We start from the raw sequence: 24,541 nt of genomic DNA, 5'->3' as shown, positions 1-24,541 counted from the left end.
AAAAAAAAAGGGGGGGAGGCGAGGCTGCTCGGTGGCCAGGTGGCTGGCTGTTCCTGCCGTGGGGGTGCGGGGTTGCAGGGCCTCCTCAAGAAGGCTTTGATGGGGAGCAGCGTTCTGCAGGGCCCCATAGACCTCTGCGCCCCTAACTGCCTCTCTCTGCCACCTCCAGCCAACTGGCTGAGGGAGGGCAGGCTGAGAGGTTTGTGTCCTGGGCTCCCTGCCCCCGTTCGCTGAAGCCACCACGGATGACCCGTCGCCTCCCTGTAGGGTTCCATCTCATTTAGGAATCACCAGGGTGGTGATGACCCTCAGCTTCAGTCATGGTCTCCCTTCCTCTGGAAGGTGCAGGTGGGCTGTGGGGACCCACCAGTGCTGGCCAAGTGGCCACAGCAAATGTGTGGCCCATGTGCCAGCCAGGTGACGAGAGGGAAGCGTTGTTCTCCTGGGACCCCCGTGCCATGCCCACACCAGCTCCAGGGCCCGGGGTGCCTGCAGCCCCTCCTTGCCTTCTGATTCACTGTTCAAACCCACCAGCCCTTCTGACAGAGCTGGAAGCAGACACCAAGCCCTCCAGGGAGCTATTTTTAGGGTTCATCTGTTCTTTCTGATTTCTCCTCTAGATTCCATATTCTCCCACCCCCAGATCCGAAAAAGCTAAAGAATCTGGAAATCATTCATCATTCCCTCTGTCTAGGTGCTCTTTCTTCACTGGGCAGCTTGGTTTGCAAGCTGGGCTCTCACCCTCACCTGCCCCTACCACTCCCTCTTTCTTTCTTCAACCCCACCCTCACCCACTGGTTCACCAGCTCCAGAGGCAGTACAGAAAGCAAGCTATTTGTCTGACATCATCTTCTACTCCCCGGCCTGCTAAGAGTTACTCACTCAGGCAATCCCTGCTCCGCCAGAGGAGACTGTCCAATTGCCAAGCAACCCACTGTTGGCCAATCACGGAGCTTGGAGGTGATGTCATGGCAAGAGCTGAGCAGTGGTGCTGATGTGGAGAGAAGCCCAGGGTACCACTAATTGAGGGAGTGAAGAAGGGAGCGGCTCACTTCTAACTGGACTGAAGGTAAGTAGAAATAGAATGCAAATTATTTGAGGCTTTTCAGACAAAAGAAAACAAAAACAACCCAGCAGCTGCAGAGAGGAGAAGCAAGGAGTCTGGCACCTATTGTGCTGCCTTTCGGTTTCACTCAATCAATTAAACTTTGTCAAATCCTGGTGGAAACGGGGCGAGGTGGAAAGGGTGGTGGCTGGCAGAGGGGCGAGGGTGGGCTCCAGGTGTTTCTTCTATTCTGGAGCTCAGGGGACACAGGGTGGGTGGGAATCGCCAGTTTCTTTCAGATCGGATGTCCACTGTGAGTTCTTTCTGCATAAAAATGTTTTGTTGCTGAGGCAGAAAGGTTTTGTTCAGAGTCCGGCTTTCCCTGGAGCGGCTCTGGCCCATCGGAGCGCTTTCAAGCTGGGAGCTGCCCTGTGGTTTACATCGCTTTTCTCAGCCACAGCTGTTCCGTCTCCTTTTCCCATTTGCATCATGCTTTGCTTTCTCCTCTGTCTGCACTGGGTTACTCTTTTCTCTTGGTCCTAAGGGTACAATGAGATCACCATCTCTTCTTGCCCTGCCCCACCCTGAGGTCAACCTGGTCCTACCTGGGCAGGGATGGCTGGCTGTAAAGCTGCAAACTGCTGGAACCCACACCTGCCACACCCTGGTCCCTGCCTGTGACCCAGCCACCCACCCCTGGTGCTCAGCCCGCCTCCCTGGCCAGGAGTTTAGGCATTGTCCCCACCTCATCCCCAGGAACCAGGGATTTGACAGCCAGTGGCCAGCTCTGTCCCCACGTGCTGGTGCTGCCTTTGTTTTTATTCCTCTTGGAAGGCACTGGTCAGGTGTGAAGGAGTCTCATTGTCCTGAAAAGGGCAGGTCTCCTGGACCCTCTTGAGTGGCTCAGAAATATTCAGGCAGCGCGTGACGAAATACCTTGTGCAGGGAACCCCGTGTCTCAAGACCAAGAGAATAGTGGGGGGGGGGACAGCTAGCAGTGGCCTGCAGGAGTCCTGCGGGGTGGGTGGGAGATTGAGAGGGGATGCGGGGGAATCTGTCTCCACTGAGGCTGAGGCTCCCTCTAGGGGGAGGAAGCCTCTCCCACAGGCGGGGAGTCAGGGTGCCGGGCGGGGGGGGGGGGGCGGGATGAGATCATCCTTCAGATAAGGAGATAATGGGTAGCGCTAGAGCCAGCCGTGAGGGGGCAGAGGGGAAAGGTCTGATCCACAGCTCCACAGAACAGAGCTGGAGTTGCCCGGAGACCCTGCCCCACCCTCTAGGGTCGACCAGACCCCCTCTCCTCAGCTGGCACCACACCCTCACCTTGCCACTGGGAACCGGGCTTCTGCCCCTCCTTGAAGCCCACTTATCACTGCCAGAGCCAGAGCACCTGTCAGCAGGTCCCGGCCCTTCTGGGATCCCCAGCTTCACCTAGGCTGCTTGGGGAACAGGTTTGAAGTGGGCAAGGATCCTCAACTGCTGGATGGATCTGCCACAGAGCACTGTAGGGAGTGAGTTCCCCGTCACTGAAGGCATCCAAGCAGAAGTTGGATGACCACCCAGCAGGGTAGCTGTAGAGGAGATTTCTGTGTTGTGTTGGAGACTGGACTAGATTAGTGTTTTTCAAACTGCAGGTTGAGACCTGTTAGTGGCTTGTGAAATCAATTTTGTGGGTTGTGACTGGTATTTTTTTTTAGATAAAATGGGATAAAGTAGAGAAGAAAAAAGTCAAAATGCATCTCATATAGTAATGTTTCCTATACCATTTTTAGTTATATATTCTCAGTTATGTTAAATTTAAATATATTATTATGTTTATAAATATATTTAATGTTATATTTATAAATAAATATGAATATATTTATGTTTATATTTCAGTTATATATATGTGTATGTATGTGTATATATGTATATACAGATATACACATATACATATATATGTCAGTATCATGACATATACCTATTGGATCATGATATAAAATGTAGTTCTTTATTACAGATTTCAGTAAGAAAAAGGATTGAGAAACATTGGGCTAAGTAACCTCTAATCACTTTTTCTAACTATAAGACTGTAAGCCTATGGATAACTCTTATTAGACTGTGAAGTTCACTTAAAATTTAAAAAGATTTTTGGTAATGGTAAAAAATACACATAATGTGAAATTTACCATTTTAGCCACTTTTAAGTTCAGTGATATTAAGTGCTTCACGCTGTTGTGCAGCCATCACCACCACTCATCTCCAGAACTTTCTCACTTTCCCAAACCAAAACTCTGCCCCCACTAAACAATAACTCACCATTCTTCTCACCCCCGCAGGCCCTGGCTACCCCCATTCTACTTTCTGTCTATGAATCTGACTACTGTACGTCCCTCATATAAGTGGAATCATAGTGTTTGTCTTTTTGTGACTGGCTCATTTCACTTAGCTGAATGTCCTCAAGGTTTATCCATGTCACAGACTGTGAACTTCTTACAAGGAGAACTGTTTTGTTCATAAGTGTCCCATGTACAAAATAAGTGCCCATGATCCAAGTGTTGTTTTAAATGGAAAACTGTGTCTCTTTAAGGAGAGACTTTGTTCTAAAGGACCCATCAAAGTCAGAGAAGTCTGGTCTAATATTGTCCCTCTTGAGAAGATTGTTGGACAGACATGTGATTGCTGGTGCGGTAGCGGGAGTGTCTTGCATGTCTTGCTTCCTTATGTATATCTCATTGTGGCTCAATCATAGAGATCCTAGGGCGAAGGGAGATTAGCTGCCTTCTCTCATACAACGAGGCCGCTTTAACCACATTTGCCCTGTGGGACAGAAGGAGGCTGATTGGCAAGATTTAAAATAGAGCAATCAAGCCATAAACTGAGATCCAGAGAGCGAGGCCGTGGAACAGGAAACAAGGACACGGCAAAGAAGGAGGGTAAGAGAGAGCCAAAGCGAGAGTGTCTACATGAAACCAACCACATAGAATGGGAAAATTCAGATCTTTTGTGTTCTTGATTTTAAACAATTGGATATCTAAAAAAATCAAGAGCACAACCAAAGAAAGGCTTCATTTTTCCTGAACCCCTAAGATCCTCTCTCCAGACCCCCTTGATATCTTCGTATTATTTCCTACTTACCTGGAGACTATCATTTGGAGATCCAGAATTCCCAGAGATTTTGAAATCATGAGTAGGTAAACAGTTTGGGGGGTGGGGTGGGAAGGAGCATAGAAATTTGGAGGAAAATTCTAAAACATGCAATCTGTAATTTTTATAATGCCGTGTAGGAAAGCAAACTCTCTCCTTCCCCATCCCACCCCCTCCCCTTTTATTTTGGCTTGGGAACTAAACATACATCATGTATAATCTAATTTGCTTATTAAATTAGATCTCGCTATATTTAGAGATGTGATAGTCTTGGAAAAGTTTACTTTTTCTGCTTCTCTTTGGGGAAGAGTAAGGACCAAAGAAAAAAAATCTCCCCCGACATTTTAGAAAGCATTTTTCAGCGTTTTACATTTTTGGTCCCACCGGGAAGACAGGGAGACACACAGATAAAGGTACACCACCCCTGCCTTCTCACACACACCTATCTTGTTTCCCCAGCAAAGCTCGCTGGCCTTTTCCATCAATCCAGACTGATCATTGTTTGTCTACTCTCTTAGGGTCCTGCGGTCCGTGGGGGGTGGTGAGAGGCAAGAGGACAGAACAGATGAGAAGGGGCAGGCATCTGGTGGGGTGGCCTAATTTATGACAGGGCGCAGGCAACCTGAGAGTTCAGAGAACAAACCAGTGAATGTGAGTACAGAGAAAAGAGCTGAGCGCAGACTCTGGGGTAAAAGACCTGGCAGGGAGGCGGGGATGGGCAGGGTGCAGAGTTACAGTGGATCATTTGGGTGTCGGTGCCCAGAAATCCAGACCAGGTAGGGAGCAAGGTTCAGACTGAGTATGTGGAAATAGGTGGGTAGACGCGGTCTGCTGATGGCCCAAACACAACTGGGCTATAGATCCCAGGACAGGTCTGTCTGTTTCCTAAACCTGCCACGAAACCAGATATGTATGGACTCAACAAAGATTCCATGAGTCCCTCCTGGAAAAAAAAAAAAAAACGACTCTAGAAGTAGTCTAGCTAATCAAAAAGTTTTATCAAATTAAAGAACTCAAGTACAAAAAAGACAGGCTATTGATAATGATCACCAGGAAAGAAAGCACTAGGATTTAGTCATTGTCTAATTATAATCAACACGTTCATAAAGCTGAATGCAAATGTCAGATATCTTGAGGCTGGGGGCTAGATCTATTAAGTCCATCACTGTATTTCTCCTTAGTACCTCGCCTAGTGCATACAGTAGGTTCTTCATAAATTTTTGTCGAATGAATAATGCAAGAAAGAAATCAATAATGATACTCCAGAACTGAAAATCCAAGTTATTGTGACAAAATCATCTTTGTAGGGAAAGGAAGCAAAAGTATGCTAAAACTCTTATCTCATAAAGAAAATTATTAGATACTGTTTTATTCTTCATGTAATGAAATTTACATGCATACCTCATTTTATTGTGCTTCAGAGATACTGCTTTTTTTCTACACACTGAAGGTCTGTGGCAACCCTGTGTTGTCAGATGATGGATAATTATTATTTAACAATGAAGTATTTTTTAGACATAATGCTAGTGCACATTTAATAGACTACAGGACAGTGTAAACGTAACTTCTATACGCACGGGGAAACCAAAAAGTTCACGTGACTTGTTTTATTGCGACATTCGCTTTGCTGTGGTGGTCTGGAACTGAACCCGCTATGTCTCCAAGGTCTGCCTGGAGACATAAAGGATTTTAACTTAAAGATAAAAGCAAGATGTAAAACTTACAAAGCATTGGAGAAGAATGAAAGAACAAAGAAATAAGAGTAATATTGCGAAAGAGAAGGGTCTCGCTTTAAGGTAGCTAAATGTTGGGCCAGAAACAAGGCTTTGCTCCTTGTGCTTAATCTTGGGAAAGACACTGGACCTCTTGGGCCCTCTGAAAAGGGGTGTGAACCGGAAATGCTAAAGATCTCCATGGCTCCTCCCACTTAGGGGCAGAGAGCTTGACCCCTGGAAGTGTTCACAAATCTATTGCTTGTTCTCTGCTGATGTGAAAATGATTTAATTGACTACACTTGGTAGGTCATGTGTGCGTGTGCCTTTTAACAGGGACTTTCTGAGGCAATGCCTGACACAAAAGAGAGCTTAATGGTGAGACTGGCCCCCCCATGGTTGGGAGGCCGATCTGGCACAGGCAAGCCTTTGTGTGTCCTTCAGCCACATGCCCCAGGCAACCATTCACCTTGCTTACATTTACACTTGGCCTTGTGTCTGAAGAAGTACCGTGGAACTTTGATATAAGAAGACTGACTCTGGTTGAAATCCCATCTTTATCATTTTCTACTTATACAACTTTAAGCAAATCAAGTCACCTACCTGAATGGGTCATCTGTAAAATGGGTATATTAGTATCTGTTTGATAGGATTTGGAGAGAATGAAATGATAAAATATATACGCCCGGGTTACAACTATGTAGAAATAATAGACATCAAAAGAAACCTAGAAGGAAATGCCAATAGCAAAAAGCAGTAAGATGACAGGGATTTGCTTCCTTTTCTCTGTCACTTAGACGTTCTGAAATATGATATTAATATGTTTGTAATTAAAACATTATAGATAAAAGGAATAGATGCATATGTATATGCACTTGAAAGTGCCTGGTAAACTGTAAAGCACTACAAAATACTCCTGTTGTGACTAGGAGTTGGATGACAGGGATGTGTTCTATATGTTGATGCTTCCAAGTGCTTTGACCCCAGGACCTCACACAGAGCTGGGTTCCAATCCCTTGCACTCCATCCAGCAACCCTGCACGGAAGCCCATGCCCCTGGCTTTTACTTCTAATATATTGACTCCTCTGCATCTATTGAATGGAAAATAAAATTAGCCCAGAAAGTGCCATCACTGTGGATTATTTGGGGTTGTCCATTTGGCAGACTTAATTTTCTTCCTCTGGCTTGCCTACAATTAGGAGGGGCTCCTCAGACTCAGACCACCAGAGCTCTGCATTTGCCAACAGGTGACACCCCCTTATTTCCTGGAAACACCATTTCTAGGAAACGAAGCTGCATTTCTCAGCATGTTAGGGACTGTCTGGGGCTCCCACCATTTCTTCCCTTTGAAGCCTTGGAAGCAAACCTAACGGGGCAGAGCGGGGCGGTGATCAGACAAGCACCAGTTCCCCAAAGTCAGTTAATGCCAAATGACGGTCAACCCTCAGTATCTGAAGGTTCCACATCCACGGACATGGAGGGCCGACTGTACCACGCCAGGGACTTGAGCATCCATGGATTCTGGTATCCGTGGGGGTCCTGGAAGAGATCCCCCGTGGCTCCGGAGGGATGACTATATTCTGCTTTGCCCGGTGTCCATCTGTGAATCTCAATAGTCCCTTCTTGGCCTGTGCTCTAAAATCTACTCTTTCTCCCTGTATAACATGGTCCTTGCTACTGCCAGAGAATTGCCAAAGGCGAGCAGAAACTTCCAGAGGCTCCAAGTTCCCACCCAGGGGACCCATTTCATTCTTTCATTATTGAAAACCCTTGTGGTTATTTTAGGAACTAGCTGAGGGCTTGGCACCCAATTAAATATTCAATAAATATTGTGGAAGGAATGAAAACCACAATCATGAAAAAATAATTTATCTCCTTTTCTTTTTAAAAACCCAAAGAAGACATAAGGCTGCCAATCAGCACAGAATAACCAGGTTACTATATGGACATGATATGTATGGATACGATTCTATGACATTTAAGTAGCTTGTGCAGCTTATTTCCGGTGAATATTCTAATTTTAACAGGACTTTTAGAAAGGCTGATAATTGGCATGAACCTACAGAGCCAGCTTCCTGTACTGCTTGTGGCTAAAGCACGTGGGTCAGAACTCAGCGCTTCCGCGGCCTGATTCTGTACCAGAGTTCTTTTACTGTCTCTGAACACTCTTGCTAAGGTCCACTCTGTTCAAACCATTTAGACGTGCATTAGCTGATTTTCTCTCAAAAACAGTCCACACGAGATGTGACACATCCTGATGGCATTATCTGGGCAGTGTTTGCAGTGACAGATACAACGCTTGCTCACTTGGGTCGTGTTGGCGGTCAGAGACGCCCCCGGAGATCAGGCTTGCACACGGTAAAAGGCCACGTGGCATCTGAGAGCTGGACGCTCTTCTCTGTCAGTCACTGGCCACAAGAAATGATAGCTATTATTGTTGCGATGATCCTCAGCATCACCATTTCCTCTCTTCCCTTTTATTCAGAAGATGGCAGTGGCTTCCTACTGAATAGAAGATAAAGTACGAACCCTTTGCCTGGTCTGGAGGTCTCTTCCTATTCCTATTCTAGCAACTGGTCCCAATGCATCCTGCGTGCAGCCCAGCGAGCCCTCTCTGTTCCCCAGTACACCTAGTCTACATGTCCAGCACACGGTCAAGCTCCAGAGCCATTGCAAAGTTAGAGGCAAGGCAGAATCTATTACAAATTGCATCATGACCCCATCACATTCCTACCTTTGCCACCTGAAGCTTGAGTCCTCTCACCACTGACTAGTCTGGATCAATAACTGACAGCACAGGGGCTGGGCTGCCCAGAGAGGCCCCGCTTCTCGACCAACAAGTCTGCACCCGTCAGAAATGCGTGGGAGTGAGCACTGTGGGGGAGGGGCGGTCGGGAAGCCACTGTCCTGAGCTCAGGCTCTGGTTCTGTGGTTATCGGCTGAGTGAGTGTGTTGCATCCACCTTCCGTTGGGGGCCCCTTTGATCTTTGCTATTGCTGGATTCAGTCAGTTTCCTGGTCTTCCTTAGGGGCAACCCAAGGCCTGGGATTGGCCTCTGCCTTAATAGAAAATGCACAAGGAGCCTCTGGGAGGGCCCGAGGCTTGGCTCAGCAGGCGTTTTACCTGATGATGCTCTGATATCTGATGTGTTGGATAGAATCTCCCACTGATGGGTCTGTCCTCATGGCCTCCCGCCTACTCTAGCTTTTATTGTCTATTAATCTTCACCTGCCTCCCTCAATTCCTGGCATTCTGTCCTCTCTGACCTTGGCCATAACACCTGTTACTGCCCTTCTCTGGCAAGTCCCCGGAGTCCTCAGGCAGTCAGGCTGAGTGCTGGGGAGGGGGGTGTGACTGGTCCCACCCAATGTTGACGTCACAGGTTAATTACAGATAAAGTCAGTGTCTCTGCTGTGGCTGCCACCACCCAGGGACTCAGGACCCCTTTGCATTGCCGGCCTTCGCCGCTGTAACAAATTATCACAAACTTAAAGGCTTAAATCAACAGCAAACCCTTCTCTCGAAGTTCTGGTGTCCAGAAGTCCAGAAATGAAGGTGTCGGCGGGGCCTCACTCCCCCAGAAACTCTAGGGGAAGGTCCTTCCCGCTTCTGCCACCTTCCAGGGCTCCGGGCATTCCTTGGCCTGTGGCAGCTTCACTGCAACCTCTGTCTCCATCTTTACACGGTCTTCTTCTCTCTGTGTATCTCTCCCCTGCATGTTTCTTAGAAGAACACTTGTCATTGGATTTAGGTGCCACCCAGATAATACAGAATGATCTCGTCTTGAGATCCTTAACTTACCTAAATCTGCAAAGACCCTTTCCAAAGAAAGTCACATTTCCAGATTGCAGTGATTAGGACGTGGACATACCTTACTGGGGGACACCATTCAACCTATTATGCTGAGTGACCCTGGAAATGCCACTTAGCCTCTCTGAGCCACAATGCACACCTGTATAAAACAGGGACAGTAATTCCTACATCACAAGGTCACAAAGAAAAAGTGAAAACGTTTGTCACATAGTAGATGCTCTATCAATACACATGCTTAATGATGCAGATTCCAGCCCCGTGAAGCTGAGAGATCTCAGTTGCATACCTCTGCTCATCTTTTTTTTTTTTAATCTTCTTTTTTTGTTTTTTTTTAAAAATTTATTTAAGCTTATGTTTTGGTCACGCTGCGCGGCCTGTGAGATCTTAGTTCGCCAACCAGGGATCAAATCCATGCCCCCTGCATTGGAAGCGTGGAGTCTTAACCCACTGGACCGCCAGGGAAGTCCCTTATGCCCATTTTTAGGATGTCTCCTCTTCCCTGCCCCATCTTCCTTCTCTGTCTCTCTGACCTGTGTTCTCTACTTGATTCCTCCTACACCTAAAAATTCTAGCATAACACCTTCCATTGACGTGTGGAGAGCACTTAATACATATTTTTCATTACATCATATCCTGAGGCTAGACTGTTTTTCCCCGAGTCCCCAGGACCATGGAGGAGACAGCAGTTAGCATCCAGTCCTTCCACTGGCCACAAGAGAAGAGCTTACAAGTCAGAAGACCTGGATCCTAGAGCCAGCTGTACACCAACTCGCTGTGTGACCTTAGCTAAGAGTCTTAACATCTCTGAGCCCCGGGTTCTTTATGAAAAGCAAAGCTGATGATGCCTGTCTTAACAGCCCCAGCCCAGCCTCCTGCAAAGATCAACTGGGATAATGTAGGGGACCAGAACTGTAATCAGTAAAGTGCTCCATGAGTGTAGGGTCTTAATTATCATGTCCAGCTCGAGCCAAAGGGCGAGGTCCCTGACTCCAGGTACCCACGCCTATAGAAAAAGCCCAGCTCAGTGCCCTTCTTTCTCAGGGTGCCATCTCTACCTCCTCTTTCCTATGTGGACCCCCGCTTCTGATTCATTACCCAGGTTAAGGTCTGAGGCCGGGCCCTCTCCTGGCAATGGCTCCCTTCCTCTGCCAGCCACCCCATCAATCAGCCTGGACACGAATGGGAGATGGTGTGGAGCAGAGCTCATGACCAGGACTGTCGTATCCAGGCACTTAGCCCGCATCCCTGTCTGGGGACTCGCTGGTACTGCCAGGATCAACTTGACTCTGAGGAGAGAGGCCCATTGTGCTGCATCGGGAGGGGGGCACCACAGGGGCCTCTGGCTCCAAAGCACAAGGAGAAGAACACAGAGATGCTGCAGGGAACAGAGCCCTTCAAGGCCACTTGACCTGGTTTCAAATCTCTGCACTGTCACTTTGTAGCTGCGAGACCCCGAGCAAGCCACACGAAACCTCTGAGCCTCCGTTTCCTCACCTGCAAATGGCGACCACGGTCCTTACCTGCAGGGCTGGTGAGGACTCAGAAGCAGGTGTGTGGTGCCTGGTAGCGACCTTGTTGTAAAAAGCAGAGGAAAAAGGAACTAATACTTGTTAAACGTCCCCTTTTGCTGGACGCTTTTCTCGTTTAATTTGTACAACTCTTTGCAGAATTAAGATGGGGCAAGCAAGGTTAGACATGCGAAGTAACCAGTAACATCTACGAGAGAGATGAAGTCTGTGTCTGACTCCACACTGGCCCAGCCCCAGAGCCAGAGCCGAGCCTCCTGTTCCCGTCCCCTGTCCATCCCCAGCCAGTACAGACCCTGGTCCCCAGAGGGAAATCACTTCAGTAAGCGGCAGGCGGTGAAGTTGTGGGCTCGTGCCACCCTCTGCTGGCACAGCGACCACTGAGGGTGTCTGTGTTTGTCAGGGTTCTCCAGAGAAACAGACCAATCGGATACATATAGAAAGAGATTTATTACGAAGGATTGGCTCATGCAGTTATGGAGGCTGAGAAGTCTCACGATCAGAGCTGGCTGCAAGCTGGAGGCCCAGGAAGGCCAGGGGTGTCATCCTAGTCCAAGTCTGAAGGCCAGAGGACCAGGAGCTCCCATGCCTGAGGTCGGGAGAAGACAGACGTCCCAGCTCAAGCAGACAGGGAAAAGTCTCCCTTTCTCCGCCTTTTTGTTCTACCCCCTCAGTGGATTGGGTGAGGTCCACCCACATTGGGGAGGCTCAACTTCTTTACTCAGTCTGTCACGCAAACGCTCATCTCTTCCAGAGACGACCTCACAGGCACACCCAAGGATGGTGTTGACCAGCTATCTGGGCGTCTCTCAGCCCAGTCGAGTTGACACAAAAATTAACCATCACAGCGGCCAAGGATCAAGTGGTCCCCAGGACGGCCACTCACTGCTGGCTATTCCTCATTCCATCAGATAGTAGCTTTCGGTAGATTCCTGTCACCTCCTGTTCCCCAGACACTCCCCGACCTGCTCCCTCCCTGCCTCTCCTGTCTCGCCTCCTTCACACTTTCTGGTCCAGCATCAACCAGCTTGAGACCCCATAGACGCCGGGCTTTCTCACCCGGACTCTTGCATGTGCTGCCCCCCCGGGCAGAACACTCTCCTTGCCGTCTCCTGCTTAATTTCGACTCCTCTTGGAGCAGTTCCAGTGCTGCTAACACCAGGGGGCCCTTCCTAGCTCCCCAGGCCTTGTGCTGAGTCTGGAGCCCTGTCTCTGAGCTCCCATAGTAACCCCAAATGCTGATTTCCATCTCTGCACGAATCACATAATGATTACATTATTCCTTAGTATTTGCTTCTTCTTATAGTCCAAGGTTGTCTTAAAGGGGGTCAAGCGGTGCTTAGAACACTGGTTCGGAGCAGGCAGGGGGCAAGAGAGTGAGGGGAACTGAAGAGGTATTTTGACATCCTCTGTCCAATGTCAGAATGCTCTGGGCAGGAAGGTCCGGGCCGGGTGTAGGGAGGGATTCAGGACACAGAGTTATTTTGCAAATACCTCCCAGGCGATTCTGACTTAGGGTTTGTTTCTCACCTTAACCTTTCCTTTAGACCAGGCCACTAAGCTGCACAGGGAGACAGATCAACATCCATTGATACATTCAGTTTGGGGAAACCCATGTTTGAGACTCAGGGGGTCTTGCGATTGGGAAACCAATTATGAAATTATAAACTTCTCAATTATGAAATTTTCCAAGTTCAGTGCCTGGAAACTGAACTTGACTGAGTGACGTGGAAGGGGGGGGGTCGGTGTTTGGGGAAGGGAGAGTCAGCCTGGAGCTGGAGGCAGATGAGGTACCTCCTGGGATTTCCTCCCCAGTTGTGTAAAGACCTTCCTTATGCGAATAACCTGTCAGCTAAAACGATCTGCTTTTTGGATTTGTGACAGTGTCCTGAGCTGGTGGCAGACCTACCCTGACTTTCACTAGGACTTACCTCTCACATTCCAGAAAACATGACCCTCGCGGGTAGGTACAAAAACCGTTCTCGTAATGGGGCACTACAGCATAGGGTATTTCTGTACATGCATAGATGTACTCACATGTGCATAGAAAAGAGAAAAGGCTGACGGGAAATACACCTAAGGGTTAAAAGAGGCTATCTTTGGATGAGGGGTGGTATCACAGCTGAGTTCTTCTTCCTTTTACTCACCTGCACTTGTTTTTAAAAAAGCCTTTACAATGCCCAGGTATTGTTTTTGCAGTTAATCCTGTTTTCAATCAGTAAAAGGAAATGAGGGGAGAGTTCAGGGCAGTAGGGGTGGGGGAGGGGCCGACAGGAGCACACACCGGGGCCCAGAGGAGGTGGGTTGGACTGGACCCAACAAATCAACTCTATAGAGAATTCCCTGGTGGTCCAGTGGCTAAGACGGGGCACTTGCACTGCTGAGGGCCTGGGTTCGATCCCTAGCCAGGAAACTAAGATCCCACAAGCCGTGCGACGTGGCAAAAACAAAAACCCCCCCAAACCCAACAGATATCAGCTCTAACTCGTGACCTCGCAGTTTCCAAATCCTCCCCAAACACGGAGAGAGCAAATGGGGGTGGGGGGACCCCTCCAGCCCTCATGGACACCAGCCCCACTGGCTTTGACCACTGCACTGGGATGCGTCAGGGAAAGCTCACAGCCTGACCTTGTCGCCCAGGGAGAGGAAGGACCACAGGGATGGTAGTGGCCTTCTTTACCTTCGGGGAAGCACCGCCAAGTACTCTGAAAATGGAGTGTGGGTTTCCTCCGTCCTGGAGCAAAAGGAACAGAATATCCCGGGCACATACGGGGACACAGAAATTGAGGTCCAGGGTGCCGGGGGCCGCGAGGGCACTGGCGCTTGGGGTCCGTACCTGCAGGCATTTTGCGTTCAGTACCACAAAGGGAGATGATGTGCTGGAGAGGAGATGGGGTCCTCTGGGTGCCCTGGAAGGCGCAGGTGGACGGAAGTGGGTCCGAATCACACACAGGGATCCTGAACAGAGCTGCTCAGGGCAAAAGGGGGCTGGATCTCCAGCCAAGGGGTGGATTTGGGTGGTTTGGGTGCCTCTGTGGGGCTCGGTGACCCCCCGCTGCTCAGGCGCCCACACTTGCATGGGTGCTGGCTTCTGAGTCTAGGAAGGGGATCTCTCTCTTCTTCTGCCGGGTGTTTCCACAGCCTACAAAGAGAAGATGAAGGAGCTCCCGCTGGTGTCCCTGTTCTGCCCCTGCTTCCTGGCAGACCCCCTGAATAAGTCATCCTATAAATATGAAGGTATGTGAGGGTGACAGCCGAGAGCGTAGGACGGAAGCTTCCAGTAGCTTGCGTCCAGGAGGCCGGCACCCCCACCGCAGCTGCCTGAAAATCTCCTCCCTACATTGCATTCTCTTTCCCAGAGCCAGTAAAGTCACCACAGCTGATGCTGAGGGTCTAAGTTCCACACGAAGGTGGGCGTGGGGCTGCGGCCCGGGGGACCAGACAGCAGCTGGGGGTCTGAGTCAGACCCTCTGCAGAGTGCCCTCGATCTCAGCTTTTGTTCATGCGTGTAACAGATGGGTGCCGTGGAGGACACAGAGGGCCGAGTAGACAGGGGGTCTGCCCTCGGGGGCACCTAGCCTAGAAGGGGGGCAGTCACGGTGTAAATGAGCCGCCCACAGGTCTCCTCAGCGAAGGGTCGAGAATGCTCTGAGCAGGTCCAGATGTGGCAAGGGGCTTCCACTCTTCAGCCGCCCAAGCAGGCTCCGGGATCGCTATGCCACCTGAGCCCGGTGACAGGTCCCAGGACACTGGCAGGGAGCACTGAATGGCTACGTCCTGATTGGAGGCGGTGGTCAGGGAATAGGTCACCTCTTAGCTTCCTGGGGCTTCAAAGGAAAGGATGGGTTTGGTCTGGAAATGACAGGTGGGAGTGCCTGGGTCACCTGAGATTGTTTTTTCTGTTTAGGCTGGTGTGGGAGAGAGTGTAGGAGAAAAGATGAAAGCCAGCGGAGAGACAGTACTGACTGGAGAGAAAGAAGAGAGCAGGGTAGGAGGGCGTAGGGGGAGAGGTGTCCGAAGGCTGAGCCATCGGATGGGTAGTGGGGGCGAGGAGTGGACGGGAGGTGGGTGGTAAGTAAACGCCTCAGTGTGTGCCAATTTAAGCAAGAGCTCAGCTACCGGAGGAACCTTGTCAGAAGCAGAAGCAAAGCCAGTTGCTACAGGCATTGTTAGAAATCCCTTATCCTGGGGCCCCTGCTCTCAGAGTCTGAGTCCTTCCTGTGGCTACGAAATCCTTCAGCCCCATCAGAGCCCAGCGGCGTTCGGTGCCATGTTTAGGACAGACCCAGAACCCTGGTCATTGGTCTGCCTTGGGGACCCCAGACCTCCCATGTATGTGTGCATGTGTGCATGCTTTGGGGGGGGGCCCATATGGTCTTCAGGGGGTGAGCAGCCCCTTTTCTGCTCTCTGCAGCAGACACGGTGGACCTGAACTGGTGTGTCATTTCCGACATGGAAGTCATCGAGCTGAACAAGTGCACCTCTGGCCAGTCCTTTGAAGTCATCCTGAAGCCACCCTCCTTTGATGGGGTGCCCGAGTTCAACGCCTCCCTCCCCAGGAGGCGAGACCCATCACTGGAAGAAATCCAGAAGAAACTGGAAGCGGCTGAGGAGCGAAGGAAGGTCAGTGCTGTCCCTTTTTCCCCCTCTGTCCGAGCATGAGCGGGGAGGATGTTGAGGAAGACAGGTGGTGGCTCTGAGCTGTGGGTCAGGTCACACCACCAACCTATAGATATTTAGGCGGCCCTTCCCGGTACCGGGCAGAGAGTGAGACACCATTGAGGGAAACAAAGAAGTAAAAGCCCCAGGTCTCTAGGAATTTGGTTAGGGGGATAAGTCACTGAATTACATAACTCCCATGGGTGACCTTATCGTGACAAGGGTAAGACACTGACCAACACTGAGGATTTAGGGAAAGGTTAGACAGTTAAGGAAAGGGGTCCTTAATTGGGGGAGGGGGAAGAAGGCCATGGCATGGTATACCTTCACCCCTTGGTGTGCCTTCCTTGCTTTCTATGGATTCTTATGGCCCAACTCTTATGCCATTTCTGTGTAAGCTTTCCTTCATCTTTGGAGCTGAAAATTATCACCCTTGAATTCCTATAGCACTTCTTTCCTATCTCTCAAGGCATATGTCGCATGCTAGCCTGGGTTAGAGTTACTTATACGTCTTGTCTCTAGTAGACTTTTTTTTTTTTTTCCCCAAGTTGCTGGAATAGTGCCTGGTACTTCGTATCTGGTCACTCCATATTTGTGAACGAATGAATGAATTATGGCAACGAGAAAAAGAGGACTGAGGGTCCAGTGGGAGAATCCAGGAAGTGTCCTTGCTTCCTGCCAGGGGGCCAGGCAACCAGGCTCAGGGAGGCATGTGTTCTGAGTGCGGAGCTCTTAAGTCACGATGCTAAAAACACACCCTGGCATGCTCACCTTCAAGGGCCTCTTTCTCCCTTCATGCTCCTCTAGTACCAGGAAGCTGAGCTTCTGAAGCACCTGGCAGAGAAGCGAGAACATGAGCGGGAGGTGATCCAAAAAGCCATTGAGGAAAACAACAACTTCATCAAGATGGCAAAGGAAAAACTGGCTCAGAAGATGGAGTCCAATAAGGAGAACCGGGAGGCCCACCTTGCCGCCATGTTGGAACGGCTGCAAGAGAAGGTAAGTGGCCGTGGACCAGAGAGGAGACTCTTGGGACGTGTTCTTCCTTCCACGGCAAGTATAATGGACACGCAGATCATTTCAGGGAGCAAGCAGCCTCAGGCAAGGGTTCTGTTAGGCTAGATCCTTAGAGAGTTGCAAGGGATGATTTGGGAAGTCATAGGCAAGAAAAATGAACCGAGCTTTGGAATTCCTTGGGTGACACGCTGCCCGGCTACACAATCGAAATTTCTCACTGTCTGAGGGAGATCAGACCTCTTATCTTCTAGAGAAAGCCTGCCTAATGCAGGGGAGAAGGGATGAACAAGCAGTTATACATTCCTGGCTTCATCCTTGAATGGACCGATTTGACTTAATGAAAGATGCTGACTTGAGCTCTTGGCTCTAAGCCAAGGGCATGATGAGCTGAGTTGCCCACTGAGCAGGAAACACAATTCTCTCCAAATCTCTTGATATGGACCGAGTGAGTCACTGGTCTTTCCAACATTCTGCCTTTTGTCAATAAACCAAATGGTGTCACCTGAATATGAGAAACGTGAGAGACTGGGGTTGGTCCCACGTGTCAGCGGAATAACAGCCCGTTCTGCTGAGAACATGCTGGCCTCGTTTCCCGAGTCCCAAGGCTGCCCCAGTTTCTCCTGCGGCTCCTGGGAGAGCTCCAGCTCTGTGTTTTATTTCCAGGCGCCGCCTGCTGCGCGGTGACTCCCGGGACCCGATCGGTGGCCTCGTCCCATGGTGAGCTGCGTGGTCCCCGCTCCTTTCTGCCCAACCACCTAGAGTCTCAGGCCCTTGGCAAAGCTACTAGAAAGATCTGGTTTCTTCACAGGGGATCTGGATGTGTGTAGGCCCTGCAGCTGGCCAGCATGTGGCAGGTCCTCCGCTCTCTTTCTCCATCCTTCTAGGGGCAGCAAGGCCTCCATCAAGTATCACATGGGGGGGAAGTGTTCCGGGTCTGATTTCAGGCTTCCCCAGTTACTGAGGGATGGGTAGGAGCAAACTCTTGCAGGAAAAAAAAAAAAAAATTAGGGATTGGGATAGGATGAGGCATGGGTTCTTAGGCTAAACCCAAGGGAAATATTGAGGCTAGAGCCATGATACGGGATTTGAAAAACTGCAAAACACTTTTATTTCATCATAACGCTATCCTCACAATGAGGTAAGCAGGATGGGTGTTATCCTTATTTTACTGATGAGGAAACCATGTTAGAGAAGGTCAAATGACTTGTCCAGGGTCACACAGCCACTAAGCAGAGGAGCTGGGACTAGAGCCCAGTTCTTTGGACATGAGGCCAGGTGGCTCTTTTTTTCTTTCTTTCTTTCTTTTTTTTTTTTTTTTTCTAAATTTGGCCATGCCACGTGGCATGTGGGATCTTAGTTCCCCGGCCAGGTATCAAACCCGCGGCCGCTGCACTGGAAGCATGGACTCCTAGCCACCGGACCGCCAGGGAAGTCCCAGGTGGCTCTTTCAATGCTTGTTTCAGGGAGACCAGCCCACAATCATCCTGCCGGCCTTTTGTCAGACAGGAAGCCACTGGAGGCCAAGGAAAGGGAGTCCAGAAACCTAGGGTTCTGTTCAGTGAGCTCACTTGGGAACAGAGGTAGATTCTGAGCTGGAGAGATTGGGAAGGTTCACAGTCTGGAGGAAGCGCTTTGGAAGTGAGATAAGCCTTAAAGAAGCAAAATGTCAGAGCAGACATTTGGGTGAGCTTCACTCCTCTGGAATCTTGACCACTCTTCCCCTTCGCCCAACGATGAAGGAAGGAGGTGGGGTGAGAGACAGGTGTGTACTCTGCCCCCCGCCAGGGACACCTAGAACGATGTCTCTTTGTCAGTACTTGTGTGAATCACTGGCCATCCGCACCAGACTCACTTGGTGTAAAGTTTAAAACTACAGGTACCTGGATCCTACTCCAGACCTACCAATCCTGGCTCTCTAGGGATGGTGCCTGAGGACCCCAGTTTAACAAGCTTCTCAGGTCACGCTGATGAACAGCAAGGTCGAGAACCACTCCCCACACTTTCCCCAGGGACGTGGAAAGTTCTAGGGCCTCTCCAGGCACAGATCTGTAGTTTAAGGTACATCCTGGGACCCTGGGCTGCCTCAGTGTGTCTCCCCCAGGCTGATGCATACCTGGATGTGATGATACCTGGGCAGATGCCAGGCTGTGGCAGAGACAGGATTTATTGAGCACCTACTATGCACAAGGTGCCATGTGAGGAACGGGGAGATACAAAGAGGAAAAGGCGTGCTCCCTGCCCACAAAGAGGACCCAGATGTCTTCACCATGAGCAAAGATGTAAGGTAGACCGAGATAAGCCCTAGAAGTGAACACTAAAATCACACAATTCTAGAGGTAAAAGAGCTTCCCATCCATATGCCCCTCCTGTTTAATACCAGAGAACTGAGCCTGACGGGTGAAGTGAGCTGGTCCAAGTCACACAGCTGATGGGCGTTTGAAGTCAGACCCTATCATTTGGTGTGATGATTCTGGGACACAAAAGAGGATTCTTTTACCACACTTACAAAAAAAGCCACTTTGTGGAGCTGAACTTTCCAGAAGTTCTTTAGTCGATTTATACTTTACAAGCCCTCACCTTTCGTCAAGGGGCTTAAGACAACCCTCACTAAGGAGATAGACAGGAAACACAAGGGCAGTCCAGTTGCCTGTGTGCAGGGGCCACCTGCAGTGAGTTCTACCTGCTCTTCTGGCACAAGCTACAAGGAGCTACTCCTTACATTAAGTCAAGCAGTGTAATCAGCGCAGCCCCCAGACGGCCAGGTGAGGGTGGTGGAGACTGGTGGCCCCTGCCAGGTGGGTTCCCCCAGGGAGGCTGTGTCTAGTCAACGAGCATCCAGGGGCCCCACCAGCAGGCCCGCTCACCTGCCTCCTGCCAGCCTCACCTGCCACCTTCTCCCCTTCTCAGGACGCCTTTGCAGACCCTGCTCGTCACTTCCTGTGGTGGCCAGTGGTGGCCACACTCTTTGCTTTGGCTCTCCTGCCCCTCGGCCTCCCTTTATCCTGGGGAAGCCCGTGTGACCTGTCCTTTTCCCTCCCTTCCTTCCCAGGACAAGCACGCGGAGGAGGTGCGGAAAAACAAGGAGCTGAAGGAGGAGGCCTCCCGGTAAAGCCCAGAGGCAAAGAAGTTTCCAGAACGGCCGGACAGCTCCAGCGGCTCCGCAGTTCCCGAGGCAGCCTCGCCCGCCGCTGGCTGCTCTCCCAGCACCGGGGTTTGGGGGGAGGGGGGTGGCCAGGGGCGTTTCCTCTGCTTTTGGTGTTTGTACATGTTAAGAATTGACCTGTGAAGCCATCCTATTTGTTTCAGGGGAACAATGATGGGGTAGGAGAGGGGAGAAAAGGAGCGAGGTTTGGAAAGGGAGATGGAGGACTCGTGGGCATTTGCTACCCAGCCCAGGGCAAGTCCTCAGCTTTTCTTCACAGTGAGCATCCGGGCACCGCCTTGAGGGAAGTTAAAATCAGGCGGTAGAATTCCGAGTGAAGGGCGGAGTCCTGGGTGGAGCGAGGGCTGCAGGGCGTGGCCAGAGACGCCAGCAGGGGATGGGGGTGGGGCCCTGCGGCTGGGGGATGAGGTCTGAGTGTGTGTGTGTGTGTGTGTGCGCGTGCGCGTGCGTGTGTGTGTGTGTTTTAACCATCATCTTTTGATCATCATGACCAATAATGAAACATTTACTCCAAGTCTCCGTTTTTTTATTTCTTGAATTTGTCCTTTGTGTAATTGATAGAATGTTCTTGAATTTGGTTTCTGCCCATCAGGTGCCAGATGCCCCTTTTATTCTTTAGTTGGACCATCAGAGTATCTGAGGTACCAGCCTTCTTTTTACCACCCTGCCCCCTGCCCCCCATCCCCCGCTTGTGGGCTGCCCCGTGTTGGACTCAGTGCACTGAACTGGTAAGAAAAAAAATCCAATTTTCCTTTGCATGGATTGACATTCTAATGTGGTCCCCAAGATGCAGAGTAAGAAGGAAGTCCTCACTTTAGGGGTGTGGGATGCTAGGTGGTCACAAATAGCGAGCTAGTGAGGAAATAAAACGTTTGTTAGTGGAAAACAGAGTGGAATCATTTCAGATCCAGCACTCCTCCCTTTATCCAGAACGCCAAACCATGGCTGGGAAAGGAGTCGCTCTCCTCCTATCCCTGCAAACAGGAGTGGGGTGGGGGCAGCCTGTGTGAACAGGGTCCCAGGGCACCTCCCCACCCTGCCCCTCACACTGTAGTTTTGTACAGCTTTGTAAATAAATCTTTTGGTATTGCTATTCCCCCCCCGCCTCCACTAGTGGTACTGCAATTTAGCTTCATTTTAGAACAGGAAAACAGGAGGGATCAGAGGTGATGACGATGGTGATGGTGGTGGTGGCAGCTAACACATAGGCAACATATACTAGATGCCTGACAATTTTCTGAGTCAATATATATATATACTCACTTAATCCTCACAACAACTCCATTATCCCATTTTGCAGACAAGGCAACTGAGGCTTAGAAAGGTTAAGTCACTTGCCCAAGGCCACACAGGTTGTAAGTGAGAGAACAAAGACGTCAATTCTGGTGTTTTGCTTCCAGAGTCCAAGTTCTTAGCTCCTGCACTGCTGCTTCTCAACACTCTCGAACTCAGATATAAGTATTAGGACAGTGTTTCTCAGACCGCGAGCTGTAACTCATTGGATTGTGAAATCAACTTAGTGTGTGCCACCCAAATTTAATTTTTTAAAAATAGGAATAGAAGAGAATTTAAATGGAAATGGAAATAGAAAATAACATATCAAAGTGATTCCAGGCAGTAATGGAGATACTGTTTTATGGAAATTGTATTTCAATTTTATATTTGTATGTAAGTTCCAGGTCATAGCATAAGATGTATTTTTTTTAACTTTTTATTTTATATTGGAGTACAGTTGATTAACAATGTCATGTTAGTTTCAGGTGTACAGCAAAGTGATTCAGTTATACATATACATGTATCTATTCTTTTTAAAATTCTTTGCTCAATATTATGTAACAACCTAAATGGGAAAAGAAGATGTATTTCTTACTAGAGGTTGCAGTCAAACCTTTGGAAAGTCACTGCCCTAGAATGAATAAGGAGCCCAAAGCTGTAACCCCAGAGGCTTTGGAAACCTGCTGTGCTTGAGAAAGTGAGAGGCTATGACCATACCATCAAGAAGAACTGTCTGCTTCTGGGGACTTCCCTGGTGGCGCAGTTGTTAAGAATCCGCCTGCCAATGCAGGGGACACAGGTTCGAGCCCTGCTGCGGGAAGATCCCACATGCCGCAGAGCAACTACCCGTGCGCCACAACTACTGAGCCTGCGCTCTAGAGCTGCGAGCCACAACTACTGAGCCCATGTACCACAACTACTGAAGCCCGTGTGCTTAGAGCCCGTGCTCTGCAACAAGAGAAGCCACCGCAATGAGAAACCTGCACACCGCAACAAAGAGTAGCCCCTGCTCGCCGCAACTAGAGAAAGCCCACGTGCGGCAATGAAGACCCAATGCAGCCAAAAATAAATAAATAAACTAATTAATAAAAAAAATTAAAGAAAAAAAGAGCTGTCTGCTTCTGAGTGAAAGGAGACAAGAGTGACCTCAAGGGTCTATTCCCACAAATTTATCCCACCAGCTTCTTCATCTTTTCATTGGAATACCCGAGGTCAAGAGGAAGGTCCATTCCCACCACCCTCTTTCACCAAACTCCTGCACTTCCCATTCATTCCCTGATAAACCGTGTTGATCCACACCTCCATTGTTTGCACATTTAGGTTCCCTTGCTTAAGTTGCTCTTCCCTGCCTGGTTAAATTAATTCCTACGCATTCTTTTAAACTCAGTCCCTGACTCTGCCAATACTTCTGTACCTCTTAGATGTTTTGATTATTGTATGATTATATTTACTTATCTTTCTCAGATGTCTGACTTGAAATTCCTTGAAAACAGAAACTAGTTTTATTAATCTTTGGGTCCCAGGCAATGGTTGCTCCAGCATGTCTGTATAGGATGGGATTGGAGGCAGTAATCTGGTTGAAAGAAAGGCCAGGGTACCTGTCTTGAAGCTTCCTTTGTATTGAATTTTACTGAAGCACTGTATGTAGGACTCAGAAAACACTATCAATTGCACATATCAAGGAATAAAGGTGGTTGATCCAGATTAGGCAGGAGACTAAAACCCATCACCAAGACCCGCCTGGGTCCCACTAATCTCCAATTCCTGATGCTGAAAACTAAAAATTCCAATTATATGTCCAGCATGGAGCTCACTTCCAAGCATCAAAAAACAATTCTCACATTGAAAAGGTTTACAAAACCTTTCCATGGGGACAACCATGTCAGACATACATGAAACGCCCAAGGCAATTTTTCTTCAAATTTCAATCTGTATCAAAATCCCGGGGAGTTTGTTGAAATATACATTTCTTTGATGTGGGTGTTTGTAAATGAAAATAATTGACCAGGCTTATTGAAATTATTATCTTTTGAGGAGGTTGCCTTGGCACTTCCATTTTAACAAGCCATTCTCCAGGTTTTTAGGGGGAGAATCAGGACTACAGCTTGAGGAGTTCTGCACAATTAAGAACTAAACCATTGCCAGCATCTCTGAGGGCAAGAGGAGGGACAGGTTACTGACAACTGGAGACATCGGAGAAGACTTCATGGCATAGGTGGCACTGAAGCTGAGGTTTAAAGAGTGAGCTGACTTTGAGCAGACAGGAAGAGGCAGGCACAGGAGGACGAGGCTTGGAATGTAGGTATGGGAGCCATGAACCTTGGGCAATAGCTGCAGCCACAGAAGTAAATGAATTCCTCATCCAGGAAGAGTATCTGAAGGAAAGGGCTTTGGGGAGGCCTCTCATGATGTGGCAAGCTGAGAAACTGGTGCCAATAAAGGGCAGAGTAAGGGCATATTTTAAATGCTGAGATCCCAAACCAGTGGTTTTCAATGGGGTCTGCAATGCCCCCTAGAGGTCATTTTGTAATTGTGTGGCAAGAATTTTGGTTAATACATGGAGCTGACTCAGCTCTTCCTTTGAGTGGGTGGAGACAAAGTCTGCCCTAGACAAAGTATGCTAGACGTTCACCAAGAGAATGTCCACATCACACTCAGTCTCTGAATGTAAGTGAGAACCTTGCTTATGATTATCTAAGCCCAGAACCTAACTCAGTGTTACATATAAACACAAACTCCCTCCCACTCCACCCCAGTGACTTTTGCAGGAATGTAACTCCTCTGCTGTGTCAGTCTTAGGTCTTTGCTCCTTGATCTATCCATTCCTCTGTGCTCTATCTTTGGCTCCTATTCCTCTCCATTCACTTTGTCCTTGTACTTGATTCTTTTCTCCTGATCAGCACCTTCTCACAGACAAAACGCTAATTTGGACTCACTCTGACAAAACTTAAAAGCAAGCCTTGAAAGAATCATACTGCTTTCAAGTAAATTATAGGCATGCCAGAACAAAGTCCAAACCGGGTCCAACAATGTAAAATTAAAAATATCTGGCATCGGGCTTCCCTGGTGGCGCAGTGGTTGAGAGTCCGCCTGCCGATGCAGGAGACACGGGTTCGTGCCCTGGTCCGGGAGGATCCCACATGCCGCGGAGCAACTAAGCCCGTGAGCCATGGCCGCTAGGCCTGCGCGTCCGGAGCCTGTGCT

The 24,541-nt window shown here is 49.2% G+C and overlaps 1 protein-coding gene across 4 annotated transcripts; it reads left to right on the top strand.

Moving 5' to 3' along the window:
- The first annotated feature begins 684 nt into the window (after positions 1-684).
- Positions 685-22,445, top strand: STMN4 (stathmin 4). 4 transcript variants are annotated; one of them, XM_067039927.1, is made up of 8 exons: positions 697-1,069; positions 13,108-13,186; positions 14,365-14,460; positions 15,131-15,211; positions 15,638-15,846; positions 16,690-16,881; positions 17,563-17,616; positions 19,949-20,569. In XM_067039927.1, the coding sequence occupies exons 2-7, from the start codon at positions 13,174-13,176 to the stop codon at positions 17,581-17,583; spliced, it is 612 nt and encodes a 203-aa protein (XP_066896028.1). In that variant the 5' UTR covers positions 697-1,069; positions 13,108-13,173; the 3' UTR covers positions 17,584-17,616; positions 19,949-20,569. The 4 variants fall into 4 exon arrangements, with proteins under 4 accessions (XP_058927729.1, XP_066896028.1, XP_058927728.1 ...); XM_059071745.2 differs by lacking the exon at positions 17,563-17,616 and having other exon boundaries at positions 951-1,069; positions 19,949-22,445; XM_067039928.1 differs by lacking the exon at positions 15,131-15,211 and having other exon boundaries at positions 964-1,069; positions 19,949-22,445.
- The last annotated feature ends 2,096 nt before the right edge of the window (positions 22,446-24,541 follow it).

This window comes from Kogia breviceps, chromosome 8 (assembly GCF_026419965.1).
Source record: "Kogia breviceps isolate mKogBre1 chromosome 8, mKogBre1 haplotype 1, whole genome shotgun sequence".
Lineage (NCBI taxonomy): Eukaryota > Metazoa > Chordata > Mammalia > Artiodactyla > Physeteridae > Kogia > Kogia breviceps.
This window is presented reverse-complemented; position numbering and strand designations above follow the sequence as displayed.